This window comes from Leptopilina heterotoma, unplaced genomic scaffold, assembly GCF_015476425.1.
Source record: "Leptopilina heterotoma isolate Lh14 unplaced genomic scaffold, ASM1547642v1 Lhet_26, whole genome shotgun sequence".
In the NCBI taxonomy this organism is placed as follows: Eukaryota; Metazoa; Arthropoda; class Insecta; order Hymenoptera; family Figitidae; genus Leptopilina; species Leptopilina heterotoma.
Genome location: NW_025110969.1, coordinates 2,428,422 through 2,445,007, shown reverse-complemented (window position 1 = coordinate 2,445,007; position 16,586 = coordinate 2,428,422). Strand labels below are relative to the sequence as shown.

The following is a 16,586-nucleotide window of genomic DNA, read 5'->3' as shown; positions in this document are numbered from 1 at the left end:
TTTTCTTAAAGTTTTTGAAAATAATTGAAATTTCGAGAAGAATTTTGTTATTTATAAAAATAATTCTGCTATGAGTTTTATTATTTATGAAAATAATTGAATCCCATCAAAAAATTTTATTATTTATCAAAATAATGGAATGGATTGCGAAGAAATTTATAAAAAATTTTTGTAAATAATTGAATTTCTGTGAAATTTGTATTGTTTTATGAAAATAATTAAATCATTGCATAGAATTTTATTAAATTTTGTTTAAATAATTGAATTGAAGAAAATTTTTGAAAATAATTGAAAGTTTGCAGCAAGAATTTTATTAATTTTTGAAAATAATTGAATTTCGAAGAATTTTATTATTTATAAAGATAATTGAAATTTTGCCAAGAATTTTATTAAAATTTTCAAAATAATTGAATTTTGGAGAAGAATATTTATTTACTTTTAAAAATAATTGAAATTTTACCAAGAATTTCATTAAAATTTTTGAAAATAATTGAATTTCGGAGAAAAATTTGATTATTTATAAAGATAATTGAAATTTTGATAAGAATTCTTTAAATTTTTTGAACAAAATTGAATTTCTGCTAAGAATTTTATTAAAATTTTTGAAAATAATTGAAATTTAAAGAAGAATTTTATTATTTATGAAGATAATTCTGCGATGAGTTTTATTACTTATATGAAAATAATTGAATCCCTTTAAATTTTTATTATTTATGAAAATAATTGAATGATTGCAAAGAAATTTATAAAAAATTTGTAAATAATTGAATTTTTTTGAAATTTTTATTATTTTATGAAAATAATTAAAGGATTTGCGTAGAATTTTATTAAATTTTTTTTAAATAATTGAATTCTTTTGGAAAATTTTATATTAAAATAGTAGACATATTAAAAATCATTGAATTAAGGAAAATTTTTTAAAATTATTGAAATTTTGCAGCAAGAATTTTATTAAAATTTTTGAAAATAATTGAATTTCGGAGGTAAGAATTTTATATTATTTATAAAGATAATTGAAATTTTGACAATAATTTTTATAAATTTTTTAACAGAATTGAATTTTGGCCAAGAATTTTATTATTTTTGAAAATAATTGAATTTATGCAATCATTTGTAATTTCTCTAAAATTTTCCAAATTATATCTTATAAAATTTACGAACTTTTTGTTCTTTTTTAATTAAATTACGGACCCTTTTTTAAAAAAAACTGACATTTACGGACTTTAATCAAATTTACGGACTTTTACGGGATTTACGGACCCAGTTCGAGTCCTGCAGTAACCATATAATAATATAATGTTAAAAAAATTATGTCACGAAATTTATATTCTTTCTAATTAAAAATCATTAAAATTTAGTAGAATTCATGTATATAGAGAAATTCTATACAATCGTTCTACTAAAATTCTATATACAATATTCACTAGAATTCATATAGAATGATTCTAGTGAAATTCTATATAGATCTTTCTCAGCTGGGAATAACAATAATTTTTTGAAAATTAAAAATTTTATTTTTATCCCAGTGTGTGAATCAGGTATAGAGAACAGTTGAGATCATTGGAGGTCCAATGTGGACCTCAGCCGACTTAGGATGTAACCTATATTATATCTGGGGATCGGCGCCAGGGGCCTATTAAAAATGATCCCTAAGGACGAATTATGAAAATTAAGGAAAGAAGGGGCATTACTTTAGACTTTGTTCGCTTCGCAATAAAATTACAGACCATCCGCAGTCGCGCAGTAAAACCTAGAAAGTAGAAACTCTTTGGAATGAAGAGTAATGTTCTTCGTCTTTTATTTTTAGTTACATGAATAAATAAAAATAATCTCCGCGAAGAACTGTTTTTATTTAGAGAGGACATTTAAGTGGACGTAAATGTATATAAAAATTCAGGCTTAGCAACTTAACAAATTTTTGTTTTGTCGTGCAAGAAAACAAAATATCTCTAATTCGGTTTTAATATCTCTAATTTTTACTATTTCTTTAAAATTTTATTAAAATTGGTAAAATGTATAATAAGTAAAATTGACCCTGAAAATAGTACAAGTTGCAACACAGCAGAAATGCGCGGAAATTCCAGACAATTTATAGTTTCTACTTTGTACAAATAGTAAAAGATACTTTATATACTCTTTTCCGTGTTGAAATAGAAGTTATATGGTTGAAAAATAATGTGTTTTAAAATTCCACATGTGGTGAATGACATTTTACTACCTTTCTTGGCGAGATGGTATATTTCCGTCAAGAAATTATTTTATATAGTGAGGTTGAAAAGAAGGTGGAGAATGAGAAGACAAATAGGAACGAAGCGCTGTGTTGGTAGCTTCTTGGTATAGTAGCCAGAGATGGTAGGACTCCCGTCGTGTTCTCCCGCTGCGACCAGTAGCCATCCTCTGTCCCGTTTGTAATACATATTACACAAGCATATACCTATATACGTGCACGAGTCAGAAACCCCTCATTTCAACCCGTCATTAATATTGTCCGGAAAAAAATTATTCTCCAGATTTTATGAAAATTTACCTCCTCTACGTAATTATATTATATATGCCATCATTAAAATCAAGTCCTCTTAATTCTTCTTATCGGAATTGAATTATTTTCAAAAATTTTCTTTAATTCAATGATTTTTAATATCTATACTATTTTAATAAAATTTTTCAAAAGCATTCAATTATTTAAAAAAAAATTAATAAAATTTTATGCAAAGATTTAATTATTTTTATAAAATAATAAAAATTCATAAATTTACACATTTTTTTATAAATTTCTTCGCAATCTGTCCTTTATTTTGATAAATAATGAAATTTTTAAAGGGATTCAATTATTTTCATAAATAATATAACTCATCGAAGAATTATATTTATAAATAATAAAATTTTGCTCTACACCAACGGTTGTTCGACAAAAAATATAATACGTAACAATTTCCCCGCCTCAGATCCAATTTTTTTTCACATATATTATAAACATTAATGTTAGAAACCATATTAGAAATTATTTTCAAGTGCAACCAGGTCGGGGAATTTTCGAAAAATCCGTGCCAAAAAATCATTCAATTATTCAATAAATTATTTATTTGCATTTTATTTGTATTTAAATAATTGAATTCTCGTATAGAATTTTCTAATAAAAATTGATTTTCATTTCATAAAAATGAATTTCAGTTAAAATTTTAGATTATAATTGAATATTAAAAGCAATATAGCGTGAATTTTTAGAAATAATTGAATTTTGATATTAATTTTTTTGAAAAAGTTATAATTGAATTTTTTTGATATTATTTGAAGTTCTTATTTGATGAATAAAAGAATTGAAGAATTTACGAATAATGGAAATTTCGTAAAATTGAATAAAAAAGAAATTGAATTTGAAAATTGTCAAAGAACTTTTTCGGACTCATTATATTTTTGTCAGTAAATTGGTCCGTATGGTCCGTAATTTTTCTTTTTTTTTCCTATAAAGTTCGTATTTTTAAATACTTTCACTGCGGTTCGAGCTCTGCGTGAAGGAAGAAATTCTTTCGTTGGGGAAAATTTTAGAAAGAACAGACAAGATCCCCTAGAGAGCAAAACTAAAATACCGTTACGTTTTGGTGATGGAATTATCAAAAGACGTTCACCCCCTGCTGGGATCAAGAAGAGATGGGAAATTTAAAAATTGCATCTTCATTTTTTTTATGTACTTTTTCTTCTCAATGGGAATGAGTAATTCGAAGCTCAATAATAATTTCTTCTGTTTCTCACGGCTGTCTGAAAAATGAAATGCATCGTACTTGAAAATATCCCGATCAGTGGTCAAACGAAACCTCAAGAAGGTCGTTAAGATCAGTGATGAGATACGATAATTTTTGGGCGCGGGTATAAACATGATACCTTAAAAAAAGTTGATCTTAGAAGTCAAGAAGACAATATGCATACATACATTGTTTTTTATATAAGAAGCCTTAATATATTTTACCGTCTAATCGGTACATGCAGTTTGACATATGAGGCTGGCTCCGAATCTTAAAAGAGCACTTTTACCATTTAAAATCAATGCTGAAAGTGCTCTTTTTAAGATTCGGAGTATATCTGACGACTCAATTTTCAAAATTGTATCTTCACCCTTTGAATGAGGGTTCTAATTAGAAAATGAATCTGAAGATCTTAAAATTCATCATGTAGGTCAATTTTTCGAGTTATTCTAACCTTATGCTTATTCTAACTTATTTTTAACTGATTCATATTTAGAGAGCTGATTTCCTTGACCAATTCCATTTTCCTGACTTGTTCCTGAATTTACTGATTTTCTTGAACTGTGTCAATTCCGAAGTATCTTGAAAACCTGATGTGCATAAATTTTGAGGCCAGATTCGGATTCGGTGCTTCAAAATAAAACTTGGAAAAAGTTCTCTGATTCTTGGTTAGAAAAAAATCTTGTCGGCCTGTGATATCAAATAGTCCATGAGGGGTCAAAAAGAGTCAAAAAGGAGTCACTTGGGTGTTGCGAATCTTCGGAGTGAACAGCCCCTGAATTACAATTTTTATTATACAGTCCCCGAAAGAAGTGGAAGAAAAAAAAGTGTAATATTAGAAGAAGAAAAAGTGTAGTATAGTAGAAGAAGAAGAAGAAGAAGATGAAGAAGAAAAGAATTTTAATAATACAGAACGAAAATTCTATTTGAGCTCCTCATGGGCCAGGCCCCGGGTATATACCGGAATTCCTGCGCCTCTCTTAACCTTGAAAGGCTTTTAGCAAAGAGCTCTTATTTATCATTATAGAATACCCCCAGCATCTTTTGCACAGCACTGTATTAATGAGTATTGTGGGTCTCTCTCACCCACCATTCTACATGACACCCCACGAACCAGGCACGCAGTGTCGGCGTCCTTTGATCTGGAATGCGGCGAGCACAAACAGGTAGAGCGCCAGAGAGACTTCTCCAATCACAGTCATGCCGCGACTCTAAACTCGAGAAAATATGTTCCGAAAGTCTTTAGATATTGAGATCCCTGAGATAGCGAAGCACTGATTCTCCCTTCTATCACTCCCTCTCCACCTCACCCATCACACACACCCTTTCTTCACTCTATACTCGCTCTCTATATACTCATTCGAGTGTTTGAAAAACGCCGAAAGGGACCTTGCGTTTTACCCCCTTCCCCGAGTCGAGTCGAGCCGAGCAGAGCGTCATTCTAAGATTCTTCATTTAGATTGTACGCACCACTTATATACAAAAGTGGCCTGTTCACGAATCTCACAATCAGCGAATTCTGTTTTTTATATTTCAGAACCACTACGCAATCATTCACGAGTTATATGACACGGCCGTGAAGACAGATCAGATATTAGCTTCTTTTTTTTCTTTTTTCTTTAATAAAACAAACTTCTAAACGAGGATCTTGTATTCCCTATATAGGAATACTTAATGTCTCTCATTTATTTTCATTTGGAGAAAAATTCTATTCTTGAATTCTCATCTCATTTTTCGTGCTTATTAGGGATTCGTGCGGTTAAAAACTGTTGCTATGGAAACTGTAACCATAGCAACTGTTTTTATGGATTCTGTAGCCAAAGCAACTGTTTCTATGGATTCTGAAACCATATAGCAACTATTTTTATGGATTCTGTAGCCATAGCAACTGTTTCTATGGAAACTGTAACCATAACAACTGTTACTATGGATTCTGTAGCAATAGGAACTGTATCTATGGATTCTGTAGCCATTAGCAACTGTTTCTATGGAAACTGTAACCATAGCAACCGTGGCTATAGAAACTATAACCTTAGCAACTGGCCAACAATCAAAATCAACCAAAATTTACTGATATGGCTCGTTTTTAAGAGATGTTTGATTAAAACCCACAATTTATTTGAATGTTGTTCTGATAGTTTGGCAAAGCATAAAATCATTAAAGATGAAGAAGAATTTGACATAAATCGTATTTGGCATAAAATTCTTTAACATAAATATTATTTAACCTTCTACTTCCTAACGAGATCGTTATCATTTAAAATCAGGGCTCGAACTGCAGTGAAAGTATTTACAAATACGGACTTTACGGACCAAAAATGAAAAATTACGGACCATTTACGGACTAAAGACAAAAATATAACGAGTCCGACTCAAATAAAAGAATAATTTACCTAAAACTAAATTAAATTTTTTTATAATAATTAAAGATGGCCCAGTGATAAAATCATTATTTTATTATATTATAAGAATATTTTGCTTCTTCCGAATTTTTTTCATCATTTCAATTCAATTATTATTTTCAAAGAAATTTTAACTAAAATTCTACTTTAGATCAATTATTATTAATAATTTTCAAAAAAGTTTTTTGGCATTTTTCAAATCTATTTGTTTACAATATATTCAAATTTACGAAATTTTAATTATTCCTAAATTCTTTAATTAAATGCATATTAGAAAATAGAAAATAAAAACTTCAAATAATATTTTAAAAAATTCAATTAAACTTTTTCAAAACAATTAATATCAAAATTCAATTATTTCTAAAAATTCACGTTATATGTTTGCTTTTAATATTCAATTATTATATCTAAAATTTGAACTGAAATTCATTTTTATGAAATGAAAATCAATTTTTATTAAAAATTCTACAAGAATTCAATTATTTAAATACAAAAGTAAATAATTTATTGAATAACTGAATATTTCTTAAAATTCAACTCTCATATATAATTTTATAAACAAGTTTTTAAATAATTATATTCTTATATTATTATTATATTCTTTTTTTTAATATAATTTTTAAGAATAATTGAATTCTTTTGAGAAATTCGATTAAGAATTTTATTAAAAATAATTGTAATTCTGAGATAAGTTTTATCATTAGTAAAAATAATTGAATTATTGCGAAGAAAATAAAAAATTTGTAAATAATTGAATTCCTATGAAATTATTGTTATTTATGAAAATAATTATATGCTTGAGTAAAATTTTATTAAAAAATTTTTTTAAACTATTAAAATAGTACATAGATATTGAAAATCATTAAATTCAGTAAAATTTTTGAAAATAATTATTAAAATTTTGACACGAATTTTTAAAAAAATTTTGAAGATAATTGATGTGCGGAGAAGAATTTTATTATTTATAAGAATAATTAAAATTCTGCCAAGAATTTTTAAAAAATTTTTGAAAATAATTTAAATTTAGAGAAGAATTTTAATTTTTTTATAATGATAATCAAATTTTGACTAGAATTTTTAAAAATTTTTGAACATAATTGAAATTCCATGATGAATTTTATTATGTATAAAAATAATTGAATCCCTTTAAAAATGTTAATATTTATAAAAATAATGGAATTATTGCGAAAAAAATAAACAAATTGCAAAATAATTTAAATTTTACAATTCAATTGTATAAAATTTCAATTATTTGAAAATTCTTCGATTAAATATATTATATTAGAATATAAAAACTTGAAATATAATTTCCAAAAAAATTCAATTGAACTTTTTCAAAAAAATTAATTCTACTTTAGTTAAAAATATGAAAAATTCAGACTTTCAAAGATTTTAATTTGAAACCTTTTCAACATTCAATTATTTATAAAAATTTACGCTCTAATGCTTTTAATATTTAAATATAATCTAAAACTTTAACTGAAATTCATTTTTAAAACAATTTTTATCAAATTTTTCCTACAAAGAATTGTATTATTTATGAAAATAATTGAATAAAAATATTATTATTTATGAAAATAAATTAATGAAAATTTTATTATTTATGAAAATAATTAAATGAAAATTTTATTATTTATGAAAATAATTGAATTATTGCGAAGAAATTTATAAAAAATTTGTAAATAATTTAATTCCTGTAAACAATTTTATTATTTATGAAAATAATTGAATGTGTGTGTAGAATTTTATTCAAATTTCTTGTAATTTTAATAATGAAATTGTTTAGGAAAATGTTATTAAAATAGTAGATATTGAAAATCATTGAATTGAAGAAAATTTTTGAAAATAGTTTAAATTTTGCAGCAACAATTTTATTAAAATTTTGAAAAATAATTAAATTTTAAAGAAGAATTTTATTATTTATAAAGATAATTGAAATTTTGATGAGAATTTTTAAAAAATTTTGAACACAATTGAATTTCTGCGCAAAATTTTTACTTTTGAAAATAATCGAATTTCTGCAATCATTTGTCATTCATTTTATTTGACATAAAAATCATTTAGTATGAATTTCATGTAACATTAAACTTAGTTAACAAAATTTGGATTTTTTTTAAATCACTTGATATTAACTTCATATTTGACATAAAAAAAACATTTGGCATTCATTTCATTTGACATAAAAATCATTTAGCATAAAATCATAAATGTATTAAATTTCATTTAACATTAAACTTATTTAACTTCTCAGACGTAAAAAATTGATTATTATTAAAATCACTTATGATTTAAACTTCATTTGACATAACAATCATTATGCAATGTTCAACATAAGGACATAAAAAGAACCTATTGTTGACATATAGAGCCTTATATCAAATAGGAATTATGCTAAATGATTTTTATGTTAAATGAAGTTTATACAATACCAAGTTCTTTTTGTATTAAATGAGAATTATGTTAAATGATTTTCCCTCAAATGAAATGTATATCAAATGAAGTTTATGTCAAATGAAAGTTTAGGTCAAGTGGTTTTTTAATCTAATGGTGATTACGTTAAATGATTTTTATGTGAAATGAAGTTTGAAAATTTACTTTAGAAAATTTTATGTCAAATAAGATTCATGTCAAATTTTCGGTTTTCAATCGCATACAATCATACATCTCGTTTTTAATCGGGCTAAAGTAGGTCAGAATTTCCAACAAAGACCAATTACAACTCAATTACAATTGGGCCTCAACAAAATACCATACATGTTACAAAGTATATGAGGAATTAAAAAGATAATTTTGAAATGACAGGAAAGTTCCTCTCACTAAACCCACTATGACTGATTTTCAGCTGATTCATCACATCCGAAAAGTCACTACAGCACTCTCTCTCTCTCTCTCTCTCTCTCTCTCTCTCTCTCTCTCTCTCTCTCTCTCTCTCTCTCTCTCTCTCTCTATCCCTCTGCTCTTACACGACGTCTTCTCCTTCGTTAAACTTCGCACAGACAAAGTGAACTCGTCAAGATAACACAAACATTCATATATATAGGATAGGATATAGTTCACACACGAGTAACGCAATTAAACGTGTTGTTTATGTCTTAAAGAACAATCAACTTTTTATCAATTATTATTTACGTATACTTCATAGTATGTCTTCAAATTTTTCTTACTCAATCGCGTATATAATAAATTCGACCAGGAAAAACGAGGGTCATAAAAAAATAAGTATACAGAAAAGAAACTAAGTATACGAATCCGAATATTAGAATTTGTTAATAAACACAATAACACTTGTCTTTTATGACATTTACAAAGTTCTTATATTTTAAAAATAATAATGATATAAGAAGACAATTCAATGAGTGGAATTTTTTTTTCTACAGCACTGTAAAAAGAAAGGTACTAATTTAGTACCAATTTTAGTACTAAATCGTCATTTGGTTCTATTTTAATACCGAAAATCAGCACTATATAATTTAGAACCTTTTATTTGCAGTGAAATTATTTTATTCTTTTTTAAAACTTTTTATCCCCCATCCCGAGCGAAAGGGCTAAAATAAGTTTTTTTTTCTGGGAAAATTTTTCGAATTTTGCAAGAACACTTGAACATAAAGTTTAATTGAGAATTGTCTTCGGCTAGATATAGGCTTTAATCGGATGGATACTCTTTGGTAAAAAAGTAGAAAATTCATCTCGATTCATTCTGCTATGGTTGATTAGGTGGCAAGTTCGAAATTTTTACTTCGAAATGAAAAAAATCTAATTCGATTTTAAGAAATTTTAGCTGCTCTGCGTATATTATTGAAGTAAAATACATAAGGGAAGACCTCTACGAATTCGGTAGGTCACGGTCTCCCCAGGGGGCAAAATGAGTCTTATCGGTTTATTGCTGGCATCCTTCGTTCTTTAAGAGTTCAACTACAGTGTCAGTCGCCTATTAATTCTTAATCACACGACGTCATTCTTCATCGTCGAGTCATCAGAAAAACTGTGCCTGATAATATTTAGTATATATCACACATATACAAATTTTAACATTAAAGCTACCGTCACTTTATTAATATCCGTGTAGGAAAATCCCCGACCAGGCTCCGATTTGGTTGAAACACGACGCTCTACCGGACTTCACCGTTAATTACTCAGAGATTTCTGAAATCGCTAATTACGACTATGATATCATTAGTTTTAAAAAAATCAAAATGGCGGCTCTAAGATGGCGACCGAAATTTTTTTTTTAAATTATCAGATTCGCCTGAAAGTGGCTATAATACTGGGAAGTTTTTGGGGTATCTGATTATAAATATGATGTTACGTTTACAAAAACATTTTCAAGGGGATATTGATCACAGGTTTCAATTTTTAAAGAACCAGGGAACATTAAAATTATAAGAGCTGAAAAATATTAGATTGATCACTTACAATAGATTAAATATTAGATTTTATGAATAGTAACTTTACCTTAAAGATTTGTTTAAGTGAAACATGTTAAAAAATTTCTTTTTATATTGACTATTCAAATAATTAAATCTAATGCATTATTATACCTTTCAAATAATGTCAAAAAACTCACGCATTAAATATTGAATTCAATATTTTTTATATGAAAATCTCAAAAAAATTGTACAACTTTTTATTGTTAAAATTATTAAAAATTCTTTACATTTTAGATTTTCTATACTTATAAAAAATTTCAATTTTAAACATTATTTTATTTGAATAATGAAAAAACTTTCATTTTATTGAAAATAATAATTGATTTAATTGGTTTATTCAAGAATTTCATAATAGTTAAAAAAAATACTAGAAAATAATTGTATTTTAAAAGAATTAATAGTTGCAATTGCGATTTTTCGTACAATTTATTCTATAAATAATAAAATTTGTCAAAAATTCCAAACTATAATAACTATATGAATTTCTCAGTTTCAAAAACTCTGAGAAATAATATAAAAAGATGACAATTTTTTTAAAAAGATTTTCATAAAAATAAGGGGGAAAAGGGAGAAAATTTATGATTTTAGATGTTTTAGGTGATTTTATTAATTTAAAGGGATAAGAAGTAAACAGGGAGATGTATGTATGTGTGTGTATGTATGTCACTCGATTCTTGTGGACAAATTTTCTCTTACACGTTTTGATGGATTTTGATAAAATTTGGTAGGTGTATTACGGTCACGAATATCTAAAATCAGACAGAAGGATTTTCAAAAATATCTAAAAATAAAAATTTTTTAGCAATTTTTTAATATTTTAAAAAAATTGATTTTTGTATTTTTTGAAATAACATTCTTCTTTATTAAAATTTTTATTGATTTTTATCAAAATTGCATTCTTGACATAAAATCGAATCGATTCATGTATATAAAGTATATATTTCATCACTATTCGTAAAATAATTGATATTTTTATTTTTAACAAAAAAATCAAATTTTGTATTTTTTGAAATAACTTTTTTCTTTATTAAAATTTTCATTGATTTTTATCAAAATTGTATTTCTGACATAAAAACGAATCGATTCATGTATTTAAAGTATATATATTTCATCAATATTTGTAAAATAATCGATATTTTTATTTTTTACAAAAAATTCAAATTTCGTATTTTTTGAATAACTTTTTTCTTTATTAAAATTTTCATTCATTTTTATCAAAATAGTATTCCTGACATCAAAAGGAATTGATTCATGTTTATAAAGTATATATTTCATAAATATTTGTAAAATAATCGATATTTTTATTTTTAACAAGAAAATCAAATTTTGTATTTTTTGAAATAACTTTTTTCTTTATTAAAATTTTCATTGATTTTTATCAAAATTGTATTTCTGACATAAAAACGAATCGATTCATGTATTTAAAGTATATATATTTCATCAATATTTGTAAAATAATCGATATTTTTATTTTTTACAAAAAATTCAAATTTCGTATTTTTTGAATAACTTTTTTCTTTATTAAAATTTTCATTCATTTTTATCAAAATAGTATTCCTGACATCAAAAGGAATTGATTCATGTTTATAAAGTATATATTTCATAAATATTTGTAAAATAATCGATATTTTTATTTTTAACAAGAAAATCAAATTTTGTATTTTTTTAAATAACTTTTTTCTTTATTAAAATTTTCATTCATTCTTATCAAAATTGCATTCCTGACATAAAATCGAATCGATTCATGTATATAAAGTATATATTTCATCACTATTCGTAAAATAATCGATATTTTTATTTTTTACAAAAAATTCAAATTTCGTATTTTTTGAATAACTTTTTTCTTTATTAAAATTTTCATTCATTTTTATCAAAATAGTATTCCTGACATGAAAAGGAATTGATTCATGTTTATAAAGTATATATTTCATAAATATTTGTAAAATAATCGATATTTTTATTTTTAACAAGAAAATCAAATTTTGTATTTTTTTAAATAACTTTTTTCTTTATTAAAATTTTCATTCATTCTTATCAAAATTGCATTCCTGACATAAAATCGAATCGATTCATGTATATAAAGTATATATTTCATCACTATTCGTAAAATAATCGATATTTTTATTTTTTACAAAAAATTCAAATTTCGTATTTTTTGAATAACTTTTTTCTTTATTAAAATTTTCATTCATTTTTATCAAAATAGTATTCCTGACATGAAAAGGAATTGATTCATGTTTATAAAGTATATATTTCATAAATATTTGTAAAATAATCGATATTTTTATTTTTAACAAGAAAATCAAATTTTGTATTTTTTTAAATAACTTTTTTCTTTATTAAAATTTTCATTCATTCTTATCAAAATTGTATTCCTGACATAAAATCGAATCGATTTATGTATATAAAGTATATATTTCATCACTATTTGTAAAATAATCGATATTTTTATTTTTAACAAAAAAATCAAATTTTGTATTTTTTGAAATAACTTTTTTCTTTATTAAAATTTTCATTAATTTTGGTCAAAATTGTATTCCTGACATGAAAACGAATTGATTCATGTATATAAAGTATATATTTCATCACTATTCGTAAAATAATCGATTTTTTTATTTTTAACAAAAAAATCCAATTTTCTATTTTTTAAAATAACTTTTTTCTTTATGAAAATTTTCATTAATTCCTATCAAAATTGTATTCCTGCCATGAAAACGAATAGATTCATGTATATAAAGTATATGTTTTATCAATATTTATAAAATTAATCAATATTTTTATTTTTAACAAAAAATTTAAATTTTGTATTTATTTTGAAATTTTATCTTAATACTTTAAAATAATTATTCTATAATAAAAAATTAAGCGAGTGGTATATATTATATTGAGGAAGTTAAATGATCATTAAATAAACAATTTGTTTTTAGAATTTTGAACCTAAAACAGTTTTTTCAGAAATAAGTTAAAAAAACAGTAAAAATAAATAAATTAATAGATAGGTATTCTTATATCTTTTATTAAAATATTTCGTTTATTTGACTGTTCAGAATTTTTTGTTGATATTTTAATGATAATTAACAAAATAGTAAAATAAATTATAAATGGTAAATAAGTATAGTAAAAAGTGAATAGTAAATAAATATAAATAATAAATCTCAAAAATAGTTGATAGAATGTAAATTTTTGAATTTAATTACCACTATTGTCTTTTTAATTTACAATTCACGTGGACTGGTAAAAGAGAATTAAATTGAAGCCGAAGATGAAAACTTATGCTGTCTGCCTAGAGTTAAGTGTGGCTTTGTGTGGATTGCATTGCATTATCAGTTGGCGCGAGTTGATGTCGCACCAATGGGACGGCGAAGAGGATCAGGGGGAACGGTGCAAAGCAAACTGATAGCGGGCCTATTTATAAGAGGTTTCAACCATCTACAATATTAGTTTGACATTCGTCTCTTCCGCTTACAGTAGCTCGTAAATTTCTCTCCTTTTTCCCCCATTTAGCTCCTTTCAAGCGAAATACCCAAACGTGTCGTCATCATCATCATTCAAAAATTCAGTGATTTCAAAATAAATTCTCGTGCCTTCAAAGAAAGTTGAAACAAATAAAAAAAAACATTTCTCTGCAAATTAATCTACAGGAAAATTCTTCATGTGGATTATTTGACAATTATGGAGAACTTCTCCTAGCATAACAAATAAGTTCTTCTACAAATTATATCCTATTTAGTTCGGTTGTGTTAAGAAGGAAGTGAAGAAATATTGACTTTGTTTTTTTTTTTTTTTTGGCGAAACACTTTAATAATTTTAAAAAACTTTGCTGTTTTTGCAGCTCTGTCTTATGATTTGTTTTGTGCGTCCCAGCCTAGTTATGTTTTCGATCGAGTACAGCAAGCAATTCCTGAGCTACCGCATACTCAAGTCCAACCGGTTCAAATATATCTGACGATACGGACTCGGACCAAGTGCTAAAAAAAGGTGCGCAAGTGTGCGTGAGTGTTTGTGCTAGCGTTCAAGCTCAGGAAGCACACTCCCTTTGGTAAGACCTGGAAAGTCTTACCACTTTTATGAAAATTTATTTCACTTTGAAGCAAAATTTCACTAACCGATTCATTCGGATCAATTTAATTCTAAGGAAGTTTTTAACAACGACCAACAAATGATCAGATCGACTCCCATTATTGAGAGTAAGGATCTAAACATCAAATACACTACATATCAAAATTAATTACAACTTTTTAGAGTCTGATGAAATAAAATTGTCATAAAGAAGCGTTGGGTTTGCGAGATCTGCACAAAGTTTGTTGAATTGAAGTAATAAAATTGTCAATAAGAGCGTTGAGTTTGTTTTGAAAAAGCGAGAACAACGAATAAGTTTGTTGAATTGAAGTAAAATAAAATTTGTTGAAAAATTGAAACCATGATTGTTTATGTTCCGGGCAGAATGCCAAGTCACGTTGGTCATCCGTACGGTGTCGCTCGCTATCCGGGCAGCCTGCTAGGTGCAGTACCGGGTTATTATAATCCAATTTCCGAATATTCAATTGGGCAAAACTCCAACTACTACGGAAATTTGGGTGTTCACCAGCCGTCGCTGGATCTTCCGGTGTGGCCACGGAGGATGCCGGCAGAAGAAGAACTAGTGACGTCGCCCTCTGCAGGATTAGCGAGCCTGGGGGTTTCGCCTGGTACACTTGGTGGTCCTCCCAGTCCCGTGCACAGCGATTCCGATGCTTCCAATTCGAGTTTAGAAATTGGCTCCGATAAGAGGGGAGACAATGCCCAACTCAAGTGCAGGTAAATTTTTTAAACACTTTTCTCTATGTACTCTGAATTTTAGGTTCCTGAACATGGCAAAACTGTTTTTTTTCTCTTAAATTGAGAATGTTACTTAGTTTTTGAGTTAATCAGTTTCTGAAAGTTTACACAAAGCTCTTCGAATCTAAACAAAGTTCGAATCTAAATCAAAGTTATAAGTTCATACTGTTAACTTAAAAGCATCAAATCACAGTTTTTCTAAAGATTTCAAATTGAGACAAAAAACGAAGCAAAAATGTTGCTTCGCAACACTTTTGCTTCGTTTTTTGTCTCAATTTGAAATCCTTAGAAAAACTGTTGATTGCAACAACAGTTTTAAATTTTTCCGAAAAAGCTCTTTGAATCTAAAATCCTACGATAGTAAATTCACTTTTAACTTAAAAATATCAAATTGTAATGAATTGATACTAAAAATGTGGATCAAATGAAGAATTGATCTAAATTTTTTGTATCAATTTGATCCACTTAAGAATCAATTTTATAAAAAAAAAACGGTTTTTTAAAATTTTTAATTTTTGTCTTAATTTGAACCTTTTTAATGTATACTATACCTACAAAAAACATTTAGCTGTTAAGAAAGTAATGGTGATATTAATTAAGTTCTTTTTGTTAAAAGTCATTTACTTCTTGGTATTAAAAAACAAAAGTAAGTAAAAACAAAAGTTCAATGAACTCTTCTTGTACCTCTTACGTAGTGCTAACAACCTATAAAATTATTATTTTTCTGTTATGCAAATTTGAAACTTATCTGACAGAGTCAACAGTTTTCTTATTGGTTCAATTACCAAAAATGCTATGCAAGAAATATCAATTTTCTTCAGTACAATTTTCTTGAAAGTATCAAATTGATACCAAAACAAGAAATAGGAAATATACGTTAGTTTTGGATCCCAGTTGATTTTCCTATAAGTTTTTGAATTTAATACCTATAGTTTTCTTCAAACACATTTTTGGTATCAAATCGTTGCAATTTGTTATTTTTGAGTTGGCAGTTTGGATGATTCTCCAGAAAAAGGGTCACTTTTACTTCTGTATTTTACAAATTTAAAATTATTATTCAAAAAGTTATGAAACTTTATAGTTACTCTTTTATCCTGATATTTATCAAAATACATCCAAAAAGCAAAATTATTTCTTTTATATGAGTTAAAAAATTCAAAATTACCATAAAAAATGCACTTTCCTTGGTTTATAAAAAC

At 25.9% G+C, this 16,586-nt stretch overlaps 1 protein-coding gene across 2 annotated transcripts in view; it reads left to right on the top strand.

Annotated features, from left to right (window-relative positions):
- Positions 1 to 16,586, top strand: part of LOC122503312 (sex-determining transformer protein 1-like) — a 40,799-nt gene that overhangs the window by 13,386 nt on the left and 10,827 nt on the right. Inside the window, exon 2 of one of the 2 annotated variants that reach the window (XM_043613799.1) lies at positions 15,013 to 15,366. In XM_043613799.1, coding sequence (XP_043469734.1) covers positions 15,014 to 15,366 — 353 coding nt within the window. In that variant the 5' untranslated portion in view covers position 15,013. Of the gene's footprint in view, positions 1 to 14,016; positions 15,367 to 16,586 lie in introns of those variants that run through there. The other variant, XM_043613798.1, reaches the window with a different exon arrangement.